The sequence below is a fragment of the Bipolaris zeicola genome, assembly GCF_000523435.1.
Source record: "Bipolaris zeicola 26-R-13 unplaced genomic scaffold scaffold_399, whole genome shotgun sequence".
Classification (NCBI taxonomy): Eukaryota; Fungi; Ascomycota; class Dothideomycetes; order Pleosporales; family Pleosporaceae; genus Bipolaris; species Bipolaris zeicola.
In genome coordinates this window covers 1-12,912 of record NW_006912448.1, presented here as the reverse complement: position 1 = coordinate 12,912, position 12,912 = coordinate 1, and the positions used below count along the sequence as shown (strand labels likewise).

The 12,912-nt window shown below is 47.0% G+C and overlaps 5 protein-coding genes across 5 annotated transcripts; 3 read left to right on the top strand and 2 right to left on the bottom strand.

Annotated features, from left to right (window-relative positions):
* Window positions 1-433: 433 nt before the first annotated feature.
* COCCADRAFT_31113 (uncharacterized protein) lies at window positions 434-814 on the top strand (the record flags this gene model as incomplete). The annotated part of the gene is made up of 1 exon (XM_007720101.1): window positions 434-814. The coding sequence occupies one exon, from the start codon at window positions 434-436 to the stop codon at window positions 812-814; it is 381 nt and encodes a 126-aa protein (XP_007718291.1).
* A 357-nt stretch (window positions 815-1,171) lies between these two features.
* Window positions 1,172-1,420, bottom strand: COCCADRAFT_111806 (uncharacterized protein; the record flags this gene model as incomplete). Its single annotated transcript, XM_007720100.1, has 1 exon — window positions 1,172-1,420. The coding sequence occupies one exon, from the start codon at window positions 1,418-1,420 to the stop codon at window positions 1,172-1,174; it is 249 nt and encodes an 82-aa protein (XP_007718290.1).
* A 1,001-nt stretch (window positions 1,421-2,421) lies between these two features.
* On the top strand, window positions 2,422-3,649 carry COCCADRAFT_111803 (glycoside hydrolase family 93 protein; the record flags this gene model as incomplete). Its single annotated transcript, XM_007720099.1, has 2 exons — window positions 2,422-2,957; window positions 3,010-3,649. The coding sequence occupies 2 exons, from the start codon at window positions 2,422-2,424 to the stop codon at window positions 3,647-3,649; spliced, it is 1,176 nt and encodes a 391-aa protein (XP_007718289.1).
* Window positions 3,650-7,336: 3,687 nt separating this feature from the next.
* COCCADRAFT_111795 (uncharacterized protein) lies at window positions 7,337-8,173 on the bottom strand (the record flags this gene model as incomplete). The annotated part of the gene is made up of 1 exon (XM_007720098.1): window positions 7,337-8,173. The coding sequence occupies one exon, from the start codon at window positions 8,171-8,173 to the stop codon at window positions 7,337-7,339; it is 837 nt and encodes a 278-aa protein (XP_007718288.1).
* Window positions 8,174-10,509: 2,336 nt separating this feature from the next.
* COCCADRAFT_41866 (uncharacterized protein) lies at window positions 10,510-12,166 on the top strand (the record flags this gene model as incomplete). The annotated part of the gene is made up of 4 exons (XM_007720097.1): window positions 10,510-11,023; window positions 11,060-11,194; window positions 11,247-11,420; window positions 11,484-12,166. The coding sequence occupies 4 exons, from the start codon at window positions 10,510-10,512 to the stop codon at window positions 12,164-12,166; spliced, it is 1,506 nt and encodes a 501-aa protein (XP_007718287.1).
* Between the last annotated feature and the right edge of the window lie 746 nt (window positions 12,167-12,912).

Sequence of the window (12,912 nt, the reverse complement as noted above, 5' to 3'; positions counted from 1 at the left end):
ATAAGGACTCTAGATTGGATAATAAGCTATATAAAGAAGTGGGCAAAAGAAGACATATGGGCTAAGGAGACCAAGACGTAGCATAGGAAGTGTAAAGCTAGACTAGCGTTAGTAGCCCTTTCGGCTCGGCCGCCGGGCGTAAATAAATTGTGTGTATAGCTCACATCAGCACTGGAGACGCAAGAGAAATTTCTATCGCAGATTTTCAATTTCATGTGACACATGGACGTTTGAAGACGTGAAGTATCAGCAAGAAACGGCACAGAGGTGAGTATAAATATCCACATGTGTCCACATGGATATATAGCAAACAAGCAAGAATCACAACTATTTCTCATCATTCTCACGCAAATCACTACGCCCTCCACGCATACATATCGAACGAATTCACAAAAACTTCGGGACGAAGCTGTGCTTGCTCAGTATCGTAGCCATGGCTACTGCCGCATCCGCGCAGGCCTGGGTCCAACTCACGATGTCACGCTGCAATCGTAGCCTGACGAAGACATTTTCCATCTACACCAAACGCATCACCGATTTACACACTATCATGGGCGGTCCGGTCTGCCAGATCAAGTTGACTGGAGTCGTATCGCGGGGCGTCGGAATCGACAATGTATTCTACCTAGCCTACGCGAGCTCTAACCCGAAATCAGGGCAAAGTGGCGTCTACGTCGCATATCACGACCAACACCTGGCGGATCATGATGTCAGCTTCATTGAGTGCCACGAACCAACGAATGACAGTAGTGACGGAGGTGGTATAGCAGTCAGAACAACCCGTGAACGGCACCAAAGAGGGGCGCAGCTTTAGCCAATTCTTTTACCTACCTAATGTTCATTGACTATCAACAATATCTTACTCTACATATGCATCACTCTAGTAGTGTCATCATCTCCAGTACTCCTACAAAGAATAGTGTTTTTATCACCTATTACTCTACGAAGGATCCGAGCTCAAGATGGGCGGACTTACTGCTCGTTCGATGACGCTATGAAATCTGACCTAGCAGCGCAAAAGGGCATCTTGTTCGCTGGCTGCCGTTGCGGGACATGACGGTGTAGCGAGTACCACTGAAGCGCGCAAAACACTACTTTTGTGTGTCATTGTCGCGCGGAGCAATTGATGTAGCTGGGAAGCTAAGCTGAGTACAGGATGTCTGTCAAGGCACTATATCCAGTCTGGTAGGCCAGATTTGGCAATGCAGTAACAGTATGTCTGCTCTGGCGCATCACTTCCTTCTTCCATCAGCACCTCGCTGACTATGCTGCCGATTCTGCAATCTTCATTTTCTTCATACCATTCCCAAGTCTTCATTTCGACAGGCTCATCTTCCGCAGTCCTATCTTCATAGATTGGCGCCTCGATCGGGAGCAAAGGTGGGCCGACGCAAGGTCTGTTATTGGGTCGGTGCTCCATATTTGCTTACCGTTAGCTGTCAGGCAAATGCAAAAGCAAACTTCATGGTGCCCTTATTTTTGGATGGCAAGAGGTTTAGTGTGTTAAGCTGCAAAGTGCATTGCGAGTTGGGATTCGGCATTGGTGATTCTGGCAGAAGGTTGATAAGAGCTTTCGATAGCTTGTTCAGCTTGGTGAGCCATTCGTGCATCACCCGTGGAAGCTGGGTTCTTTTGGAGTTCCAAGCACATGATCATACAGTTGTCGAAGCGCATGTCGGAATCGACATCGTTTCCTCTGCGCTACGGGACGGGAGTTTGTTCCAACGGTCGAAATTCTCGATGAGTTTGCTCAGACCCGATGCGTGTTTGCTATCAATAGTACTTACTGTGCTATATGGCAGAATTGATGTATGCAGGTCCACGAGCAAGAGGATAATACAGGCCAGGGTAGGAAGTAAGAGCTATCAATAGAGTGGTAGATGGGCCTCCATCTCGGGATCTCAAGAACGCAATCATCTCCACCAACACTAAGCTTCCTGGTTGATTTAGTATTGGTGGAGATAATTGGATTCTTGAGATCCCGAGGCGGAGACCCATTTACCACTCGATCGATAGTCGAAGATGGGGGGTTTTAGGCTATAATGTGGTGGTTTTAGGCTATGGTGTGGTGGTTTTGGTGAGGGCTTGGCAAAAGTGGCCCGATCGCCCATGTAGATCGCCCGCCTGTGGGGTACATTATATTAACTGATCAGCTTTAGTAATTGCAGAAGCAACCTAGCTAGAATTTAGCCAGCTAAAGGATCCAGTACTACAGAGTAATAGCTAATATTCTGAGGGGCTGGGAGAGAAAGTGTCCCGTTATACCGTGTGTCCTTGTACGTAGAGATCGGCGTTATAGCAGTTGGTTCGGAGGCGAGGATATTGCAAGGATATATAAACGCAGGTTGCTGTCCATAGGTTGAGATCAGTTCCCATCAGTCAACTACTACCCGGGCTTTTCCAGCAGAGGATATTGCAGTTATGAGGCTCCATACTTCCATCCTGGCAACAGCTGCCATCTTTGTCAGTAGCGTTACTGCCTTCCCTTCTTCAGTTTTCGAGACTAGCACCCCGAAGCCATGGGGCTTTTTCGTAAACAATACAATCTATCAGACAACTGGCAGCGAGAGTATCACTTATCCTCGCTACACTGAGTTGCGGGATGGAACTATTATCGCAACTGCATCGCTATCTGGAAACTCGCCCAACTTTTTCCCTATCTTTGAATCCAAGGATGGCGGTGCTACATGGAAGCATGTCTCTGACTTGCGCGATACTGTCAATGGCTTTGGTATGAGTGCGCAGCCTGCCTTGACAGAATTAACCGAGCCTATGGGAGGCTACCCAGCGGGCACAATCTTGGGTAGCGGTAACAGCTGGGGGCCTAATAGCACAAGGATCGACCTTTATGCTAGCAAAGACCGGGCAAGAACATGGCAATTTGTAAGCCATATCGCCGAAGGCGGAAGACCCAATACCACAAACGGAGCCACACCGATCTGGGAGCCGTATCTGCTGTAAGTTCTATTCCCTTATATCTTTCCGATCTTCGAGTTAACAACGCCCTAGTCAGTACAAAGGCCAGTTAGTCGCCTACTACTCGGACCAACGTGACCCGAAGCACGGCCAAAAGCTCGCTCACCAAACATCCACCGATCTCAAGACTTGGGGTCCTGTCGTGAACGATGTAGCCTATGAACAGTACACCGCCCGTCCCGGTATGACCGTTGTGGAATACATCCCGCCTCTGAAGAAATGGATCCTCGTACACGAACTTCCAATTGGCAACTCCTCCTCCTATGGCTCCAACTACCCCGTATATTATGTTATGGCTGATTCTCCTCTGGACTTCCGCAAGAGCGTCGGTCGACCCATCGTCATCAACAACAGCACCGTGCCCAATGCTAGCCCATATGTGGTCTGGAGCCCTGTTGGTGGACCCCTAGGTACAATTGTGGTATCTGACGCAGACCGGAGGCAGGTATATACAAACTCGTATGGCGGTGCTCTAGACAAGTGGGAAGAGCATGCTACGCCTGCGGGAGCAGTGTACTCGCGTGCTATCCAGATCTTCAAAAAGAGACCAGATCATCTGATGATCTATGGTGGTGAGACATTCGATGATTTTGGCAAGGGACTTCACACGCCGTTTTCGGCGACAGTACTTGATCTCAAGAAAGTTTTGAAGGCGCCTGCGCAGGAAGGGTGATGATGATAATGATGATAAGTAGGACGAGTATCAACAGTAAAAGTAGTAGACATTAGAGTGATGATGAGTGCAGGTAGTTATGGTATGAATATGGCATAATCAGCGAAACACAATGTACCCAACATCAACAAGGCTTTTGGCTTACTTTTCATTGCACGAGAACGATACATGTAATAACGCAGCTGATGCCTAAGTCGTATCGGTCTAGATGATATCTGCAAGTGAAGAGGCGCCCGCGCTACCAGGTCGTTCCCCGCTAAGTGGTCTAGCATCTAGTATCTCATCAACTTAGTGTCCATTTGGTAGGTCACAGAAAAGGTATATATAATATTGTTAGAGCTATTCAATCAAATATCTTCTTTTTTTGCATCTAAGGCATTACAAGTAACATGGGATAGAATAACGAAAAATCAGATGTATACAGTAGTGACTGATATCGCCTTCCCGTTCCTGCCCTTTGGTTATCCTGAGTGCATGGCGCTGAGAAAAGCCCTGACTAAATGAGTGTCAACGCGAGTTGTGAGTTGGGCCGTCCGTAGTGAGTATGGAAACATTGCGGGCTATGCAGAAGTTTATTTATAAGCAAGATGGAAGGCTTAAAAGTTACTTTGGTGGTACATGATCTTGCCACCGCTAGTAGAGAGGATGGTGACCCGCATAGGCCTACAGAACAAAGCAAAACAGCAGATTGCGTTCCTAGACAAGAACCAACTGGCTTCTTGAGCTACGTCCTGTCCACCACTCTGCATTACCTATAGTGAGAGTCTGTCCAGCTAGTCTGTAGCAATACAACCTGTACTCGTGCCTGTCCCTTCCGTCTATGAGCCCGCACCGTGACAATGTATTAATACGTGTGTGAAGTTCTCGTGGTTTGAAGCAGATATGCCTCTTGCATTTTTCGAAGTAGAGGGGTTTTCAAGCTTCAAAGAAGGACAGTAGGTAGAATCTCAATTATAGGGACAGTAGGCTTAAAGCTTCATTAGCAGGATCTGCCATAATTTCAATCGATCGTCCGTAGTGAAATAACCGTTATCGTGCCAATTTAGGCGGTACGTTTACTACCAAATACTGATTGTATAGTTATATTCAACGCATGGATTAAGATATTAGTATTGGGAGCCATGACATATTGAGAAGAAAGTGAATCAAAAACACTAGAAATATCAGCATCTTAGCTATCTCTAGCTTGGAAAAGATCTCTTAGTTATGCTAAGATATCAGGCCCAACTAATCCATTGATAGACTACCGCTAGCAAGAACCTTTGAAATGCATCTCCATACATCCATGTCGTTAATAGCATTTTTTCAGGCCAAAGTCACTAGCATAGGCTATGCTACAACCTTCCGGTGTACCGTGATCACCATTTGTCTTGCAAGTGTCGATACAATCTCGACCGTGACAACCCCGTCCTGCTCCGCAGTCTTGAACGCACTCCTTATTTTCTCCTTTGTAATTCGGCCCTGAACACTTGCAGTATGATTTACAAGCTAAGGTAGCAGGTAGGCAGATAGCCAGTAATGTAATGATGTAGTTTGCAAGTCTCATGGCGGGCGACTGTTGGTGGAGCTCGAAGATAGCAGATGATGTAGAATTGTGAAGGAATTTGTACTGAGCTAAGAGATGCCGAAGAGGGCAAGAAGAGTCGATTAATAGTTGGCCACGTCTTCACTTCGGTGAAATTGGACTTAGCGAAAGGACAGAGTGTTAGGACCGCACAGCATTAGCTCGAGGCGATTTTCGGCGACAGTGCAAGGTCGAGCGACATCGAGTGTGTTGGAATGGCAGCATAGCACGGGCAGCATGGATATTATCATAGTAGGATGGATAGCAGATAGCGCGAATAGCACAGATAGGAGGGTAGTATAACAGGATGGTACGAACAGTAGGATGGCAGGAGACAGACCAGTGAGTTTAGTAGTAGATCGAAGAGACGGAAGCTGAGATGCTGTAGAGTGGAGCACTTGCCAGCATCCTCAATTGTCCCGAAGGTCTTGAGATTTGACCCTGACGCTATCCGTGCCAAAGCTTATCTTACTAGTAACGAGCTAAGCCAGCCGCGCTGACGCTCGCCTGCGGCGAGTGCCAATGCTCTCAACAATATCACCGCCCCAACAATATTCTTCATAGCTCTATCAGCTGAATCCCCGTTACTATGTTGCTGGTGAAGCTGAATCCGTAATCTCGGGCGATATCTGGAGCCAGTAATACTTCAAGGGCAAGTGTGCTGAAGGTGCTATCGCTAGTGTACAGTATGTCTTAGTTGGGTCTAATGCTGACTTATCTCATATCCATCACGGAGGGAATAGACGTCAGCAACCTGGTAACACAGACTAGAAAGAAAAGTCTAATTATCTATAGGCCGGAGGAGCACCGGTACGAGGATGACGCTGCTTTTTTTTCTTAGTAGAGCGGGCGCATCGGCATGTTCAAGCAGAACAAACGGCGACGACGGCTAAGGTCGCGTTGCAACAGCGGGGCTAAGCATCTGGCCGTAGCAAAGACTTCTAGGGAAGCCGTAGACATTCACCACAGCTATCCTTATTTGCCAGCTACTAGGGGCATAGAGTCGAATTTACTCCGATAGCATACAGCAATATCTAAGCATGCTACTGTAGGCCGTGTACATACTATGTGCTGCTGACAGCGCACGTCCTTGGGGACGCCCTCTAACGATCTATCCCTCTAGGCGGAGAAACTGCCGGGATATCGATATGTTATTGTGAATTGACCTATTAAAGCTGTTGCCTCTATCTTTGCTCTCTAAGCTTCTCTTTTGGCCCACTGAGCTATTTGCAGAAGTATACCATCGCGGAGAAGCAGGTGACGTTAGAGAAGAGTTAGAAGACGGCGTTGAGGGAATAGATAACAGTACGGTTAATAACAGGCTTTTTTGAGTGGGAACTGACATAGCACGTGTGGCTAGTGTGTGTACACAGTCAGCTAGTAAGTGTTACATGGAGTAGGGGTTCTATACTTCTTTCAAATCACAGACATAATGGTCATCATCTTACTGATACCGATTGTTCTGGGACTCAGATGTCAAAATCGCGAAAGATTGTGTTGATCTTGCTATCTAGTGTCGGCTCCATGTAAATCAGTGTCCCAGAATCTAGCAGTCTTTTCAGAAGGTACAGGTGCTGCCAATCTGTCTGACGAGAGATTCAACAGTATTAACAACTTCAAGTTCCCATGAATTGAGTAGAACGTTAACCCTGTAGACAAGCTCCACCATTCTAGCCCCGAACTTCGCGATCCTGAAAACCAAGATTTGGTATCTGGTGAAAAGAGAGCGTTGCGGACCTGTTCCGAGTGAACATGAAGCGCATGAACTGTCTGCCTTTTTGCTACACCTAACAACCTGATCATTCAATTTTTCAATGGCCACAAGGAACAAGCAAGATCGATGGGCTCCCAAAAGAGTTTCGATGCGCGCAGAATCCTTCTTTCCATGGCTTTCATACCCATATCGATTTTCTGAGAATAAACAGTAGCGTCACCATACAATCATGGTACTGCTAGCGACGCCTCGAGCGAGAACTATCTATTAGTTGTATGTTCAGATATTTTCAAAATACCTTGTCAAGCCCCTCTGCGAAGTCAACGAATTCATGTTCCCTGGGACGCCTCCCCTCTAATCTTCACGATCATATCAAAAACCACCTCAAATAGCATTCAGACCTATCAAATTACGGCAAGTCATGGAAGGATCTTGTAGTCTCCACGTAGTCCCTTTGAGGCCGCTCGTGGTATTCTTCCCATCCAAATGCAGAAGTCAATTGAGTGTACTTAGGAGCATAATCCGTCATATCGATCCACATCCATCCAACGTCTTCGTGATCATCATTAGTCTCGCCGCCATCCCAGTCTTCAGTAAATTTTTCAGCGGGTACCTCTGTTACTTCGCCGTCCCAGTCTGTGGTCAGAATCTTCAAGGCTGGATCTTTTAATTCAGGCTCCTTAGGCCCTCCCTCCAGCGAGCGTAAGCAATGCTGATCTACGAATATGCAGTATCGCCATCGAGGCGGCATAATGCTCAAAGGATTGTCCGCGTGGTGCTTCGTATTGATAAGCAATTGTTCACGAAACTGTGTAAGTCCGCCTAGCTCTTCTAGGTAGTTATCGGGGAGCTGTTGGGGCAGATCATCTGCTACCCAAGCGCGAAATGCGCGGCGCGCGGCGTATGCCGCTGCGCCGGATGAATCTGCGCCGGCGAGCATTGCTTCATCCTCAATGATGGTCATCTCGTGACGTGAAAGCAGCTCTGATTGATCTGCCTTTGTCAAAGACTCCGAGATCTCTGCACGAATAAGTTGGAGTATTTGGGCCCACGGCGCATCGCTAGATGGACCATAGACAGCGCGGACGATAACAAAACCCCATTTTGTGTCTGGCTGTAAGGGAGTCAAAGCAAGCTTGTCTTCGATTTCATGATACTCCTTCGGACTCGACTCTTGCTGTGCCAAGATCTCTTGACACCGTCTGAGAACCTCGGAATTAGTCTCGGAGGCGGCAGTTGACGACATGGCATGTTGGCACCAGGCAAACAATGTGTGAGGAGTGGCCTTGGAATTGTCGAAAAGTGGAATCGGCCGTTGATTGCCACAAGGAGGAAATGTGGGTACGTTGTTGGAGACACAAGCGTCGATTTAGCATTCGCACTATGCAAAGAGATATGCCACATAAAGAGGTAGCAAACAGTCCTTCTATAGTAGGTGGGTTTCTGTAAGGCACGAAATCGATCACGCTTGACGTGTAGTGGGAATGGTCAGTCCAAATCATCACCCCTGGCGTGGCCAAGCGCCGGATAATGCGCAACTTGTTTTAAGCTTTGGCCATCCCCGCTAATTTTCCCGCAGAAGGGAAGCAGGGAACCTTGGTTATGCACGTGACTTCAATGCCTGGGCGCTCGCCTGGACTACTAGCTATCCTACTGGTTATCATTGCGTGTACGCTTGCATTTCAAAACTACCAAAGTTGATGGTGCGCGCTAATCATTGGAGGTGGGTAAACGAGATTGGTGATAGCTACACTCGGCTCGATCAACCGCCTACGCAGACAGCATAGTAGTCTGGATACAGCTGCGAACATTCCCTAACGCCCGGGTTCTATTTCTGAAAGTCCTTACGTGCGATACCCGCCGTCACCTTTTACAGTAACGTACTATTTCTAACACGGTGGATTAGCGCAGTCCTGGGTTTGAGTGGGCCGAGGCACGTCTTTACTAGTGGTTGTAGGTGGTTGCGAAGTTGTAGGTGTCGAGGCGGTAGCCGTAGGAATGGCGTCGTTCGATAGAGTTTCTGAACTTGCTACATGCCGCGCAAGAGGAGTTAGTAAAACATACATACCAACACATTCAAACAAGATCAATAGAAAATTATGCGCTCAATGTACATATATGCCTCATTAAGTTTGCTCTTAAGCAATGGACTTTACCGTGCAAGTATCATAAACAACATAACGCTTATTCACTTAGTCTCAAATTCTTGTTAACAACACCAACCCAAAAGATGCGACATATTGTAGCAGCATTACTTGCTCTCACCTTATGTGCTCCATAGAGTAAGATTAGAGAAGCTCAACAGTGTGCTCACACGGCGTGGCAACAACGACTTAACTTTATTTTTGAGTAGTAAGCGAAAAAAGAGATCCATAAAGCGCTCATATACGGTATCTCGTATGCTGGAACCTATTGATGGGACGGGCGACGTATAGATTAGGCGATATGACAACATGCTAATTAAGTGTTGACACATATGTTGAGCTCAAAGATGTCATCCTTTAACAACAAGAATAATTACATGCTTTATCAGTTCCATGGCCATTTGGATCTGTTCATCGGCGCCGTATGCTCGTGCAAGCTTGTCCTGCGAAGTCAGTCGATCAGGATGCTCTTCCACCAGCATCTTCTCTCTTACAGCAACTAAGTGCTCCAGCAGTGTCACAGCCTGCTTGACCCGCCCGCCCTTGTGATATACCCTTGCCAACAAGGCTCTGATTAGCTATACGCAGAATCCTGATGCCCCGATCCACGCCCGGATTCTGCGGCTTCAGCTGCCATTCATCTGACAGATATGTAACGATGCGAACGGCGTCCAGGGAACGATCTGAATGGGTATCGAGTAGAAGGCTATTGCGGTAGGATCATACGCGCGAAGTCTCAATATCTCTTATTGGTTTGATATCGGATGTCAAGCTTCTATTAAGCCACTTTGCGTATCCTAGCTAAATCGGCTTATCCCTGTGGCCCGTAACATGGGTAACCAGACTCATTATCGTCAGTCTCTCTAAGTGGGATATGTCGAACGAATCAAAGCCTATTAACAACACGTAGTCTAAATCATAATGCTTGTTCTATTCCAGATTGCGTCGACTAGCTGAGTGATCTTGGTCCGAGACCGACCATACTTTCAGCTAGAGTCGACGGAATGTTTTTCGGGATGTTTAGAACTACACTAGATCTTAACGACATCCTCTGCTTTGCGTACTAGTAGTGTGTGGTCTGGGCTGGTAGTGCCCGGCTCCAGGTTTCGGGGCGTTCTTTCAGGATGTTTTTAAGTCTGGGGTTGAACTCCCCACGGGGTTGTTAATCCCTAAGTCAACATCACGGATGTACAAACAATTAACAGAAACGTTGATATGAAGTTGCCCCTAATACAGGGCTCTATAGGCACAGGACGACTCAAACCTGAGCTCTCCAGCTATTACCTTCTTCTCCTATTCCATATCTTCTTTCTTCAACTCCTGTACTCATTGTTCCAAACACAACGGCTTCGACCGTTATCCCGTCATGTCTACCCCGACTAGCGGAAATGGTGGAGTGGATGAGAAAGTCTATGTTGACTCGACCATCACTGACCCAATGCCTATCAACAAGAAGGATGCCTACCAAATCAATTTCGACGCTGCGAAGGCCACGGAGGCTGAACACAACATGACATTGTGGCAGGGACTCAAGCTCTATCCTAAAGCCATTGGTCGGTCTATTCTGCTGTCCGCTGCCATTATCATGGAGGGCTTCGACATTGTTCTCATCGCCAACCTCTTCGCCGTCCCAGCTTTCAAGAGACAATTCGTTGTCCAACTTCCAGACGGAACGTTTGAGATTACTGCTGCGTGGCAGACTGGACTTTCAAATGGTACTGTTGTTGGAGAGCTTCTTGGTCTCATGTTAAATGGATGGATCGCCGACCGTTTCGGCTACAGGAAGACGATGATTGGTGCCCTCCTTGCAGTCAACTTCTTGATTTTCATCGTGTTTTTTGCATCACGAGTCGAGCAACTGCTAGTCGGCCTTATTCTGCTAGGTATCCCCTGGAGAGTCTTCCAGACTTTGACGACTACCTACGCCGCTGAGGTTTGCCCAGTCGCGCTCCGTGCATACCTCACAACTTATGTCAATCTTTGCTGAGTTATCGGGCAATTTCTTGCCTCAGCTGTCCTCAAAGGTGTAGCGACCCGCGAGGATCATTGGGCATATCGTATTCCGTATGCTCTGCAGTGGATATGGCCCATTCCCTTGATAGTCGGTATCTTTCTCGCGCCTGGTAAGTATCTGATCATGAGCGATCTTTTATCACGGAACTAACAGTATAATAGAATCACCCTGGTGGCTGGTCCGCCAGGGGCGTGTCGAAGAGGCCAAGACAACGGTACTCCGTCTTACTTCAGCCAACCAACTCGAGAGCTTCAACGCCGACGAAACAATTGCCATGATGGTACATACCAACGAGATAGAGACAGCTGCAACCGAGTCCATTGGCTACTTGGACTGTTTTAAGCAGACAGACCTTCGCCGCACAGAGATCTGCGCAATTGTCTAGCCGATTCAAGTAGCATGCGGATCTGGTTTCATGGGTTACTCAACCTACTTTTACCTTCAGGCTGGTCTGGATACCTCTAACGCCTTTACGATGTCCCTTGTACAGTATTCTCTGGGCGCTATAGGCGTGTTCTGCTTGTGGGCTCTCATCACCAAATTCGGCCGGCGCACTCTTTACATCGGCGGCCTTGTGATCCTCTTCGTGCTACTTGTTCTTATTGGATCTCTTGGATTAGTGGCCAAAACCAACACTGGGGCACAGTGGGCTATTGGATCCATGCTTTTAGTATACACTTTCATCTACGATGCCTCTGTTGGTTCGGTGTGTTACTCCCTCGTGGCTGAGCTATCCTCAACTCGGCTGCGACAGAAGACTATTGTTCTTGCGCGCAATCTGTACAACGTCGGTGGTATTATCAACAATTTCCTTACCCCGAACATGCTAAATCCGTCAGCATGGAACTGGGGTGCTAAATCCGGGTTCTTCTGGGCTGGATCATACTCTCTCTGTATTGTCTGGTGCTATTTCCGTCTACCCGAGCCCAAGGATAGGACCTACGGCGAACTTGACATGCTTTTCGAGTATAAAGTCTCAGCTCGCAAGTTCGCATCGACTTCAGTCGATACGTTTACAGGCGCCATTGAAACGAACGACAGCAAGGAAAAGATGCACGTTCAGCATATTGAAAAGGCCTGAATGAGTACCCAACCTATCTAAGAAGGATTGATGAAGGAGGTTAGGTACATACTATAACATGTTCTAAAGCAGCTTAGGACTAGTGTTTAAGCATTACTGTTTATTATCATTCATTGTAGTCCATGTAGCTTGGAACTATATAAGGGTTTAGCTACAGGCTACTCCATCTAGCTATTTACGATTTGGGAATTTGTAGTGCGAATTGTAGCTGTAGTATCTCAGTCTCTATCTAGCTAAGCTATTACTAGCTCTCTGAAAACATAGTGTTGAAGAGCATTTAGGTATGAGGGAGAGGTGTAGGGTAGCCAGAATGCCTTCCAACGGGCTCTCTTAGGAGATAGAAGATAGTGTTGATACAAGCAAGCGTGTTTTTCTCCTTTTTCTCTCTTCGTTATTATTTCTTGCTTATTTTGATTCTTTTCTAGCCTTCTTGGCCTAGAGTCTTTTTAAGCTTCTTTCTTCCAACGTTATGATGTAGTGGAGCAACCAGGAGGTATGCTAGTAGAAGGCCCGAAAGCTGTTCAGAGATGAATATAATGTAAGGCATACTGGGGGGAGGAAAAGAATATAGACTCATGAATCAACCAACAAGTCTGAATACCGTTCAGACTTGTAATACACATTCATTTCATGAATCGAGCGCCCGCACAGGTGGAGGTGAACAAAGCTCCACGACAATAATACTACTATTATTATTATTATTATTATTTTTATTTAACGTCCTTTCTCAGCCCTAGGGCTATATA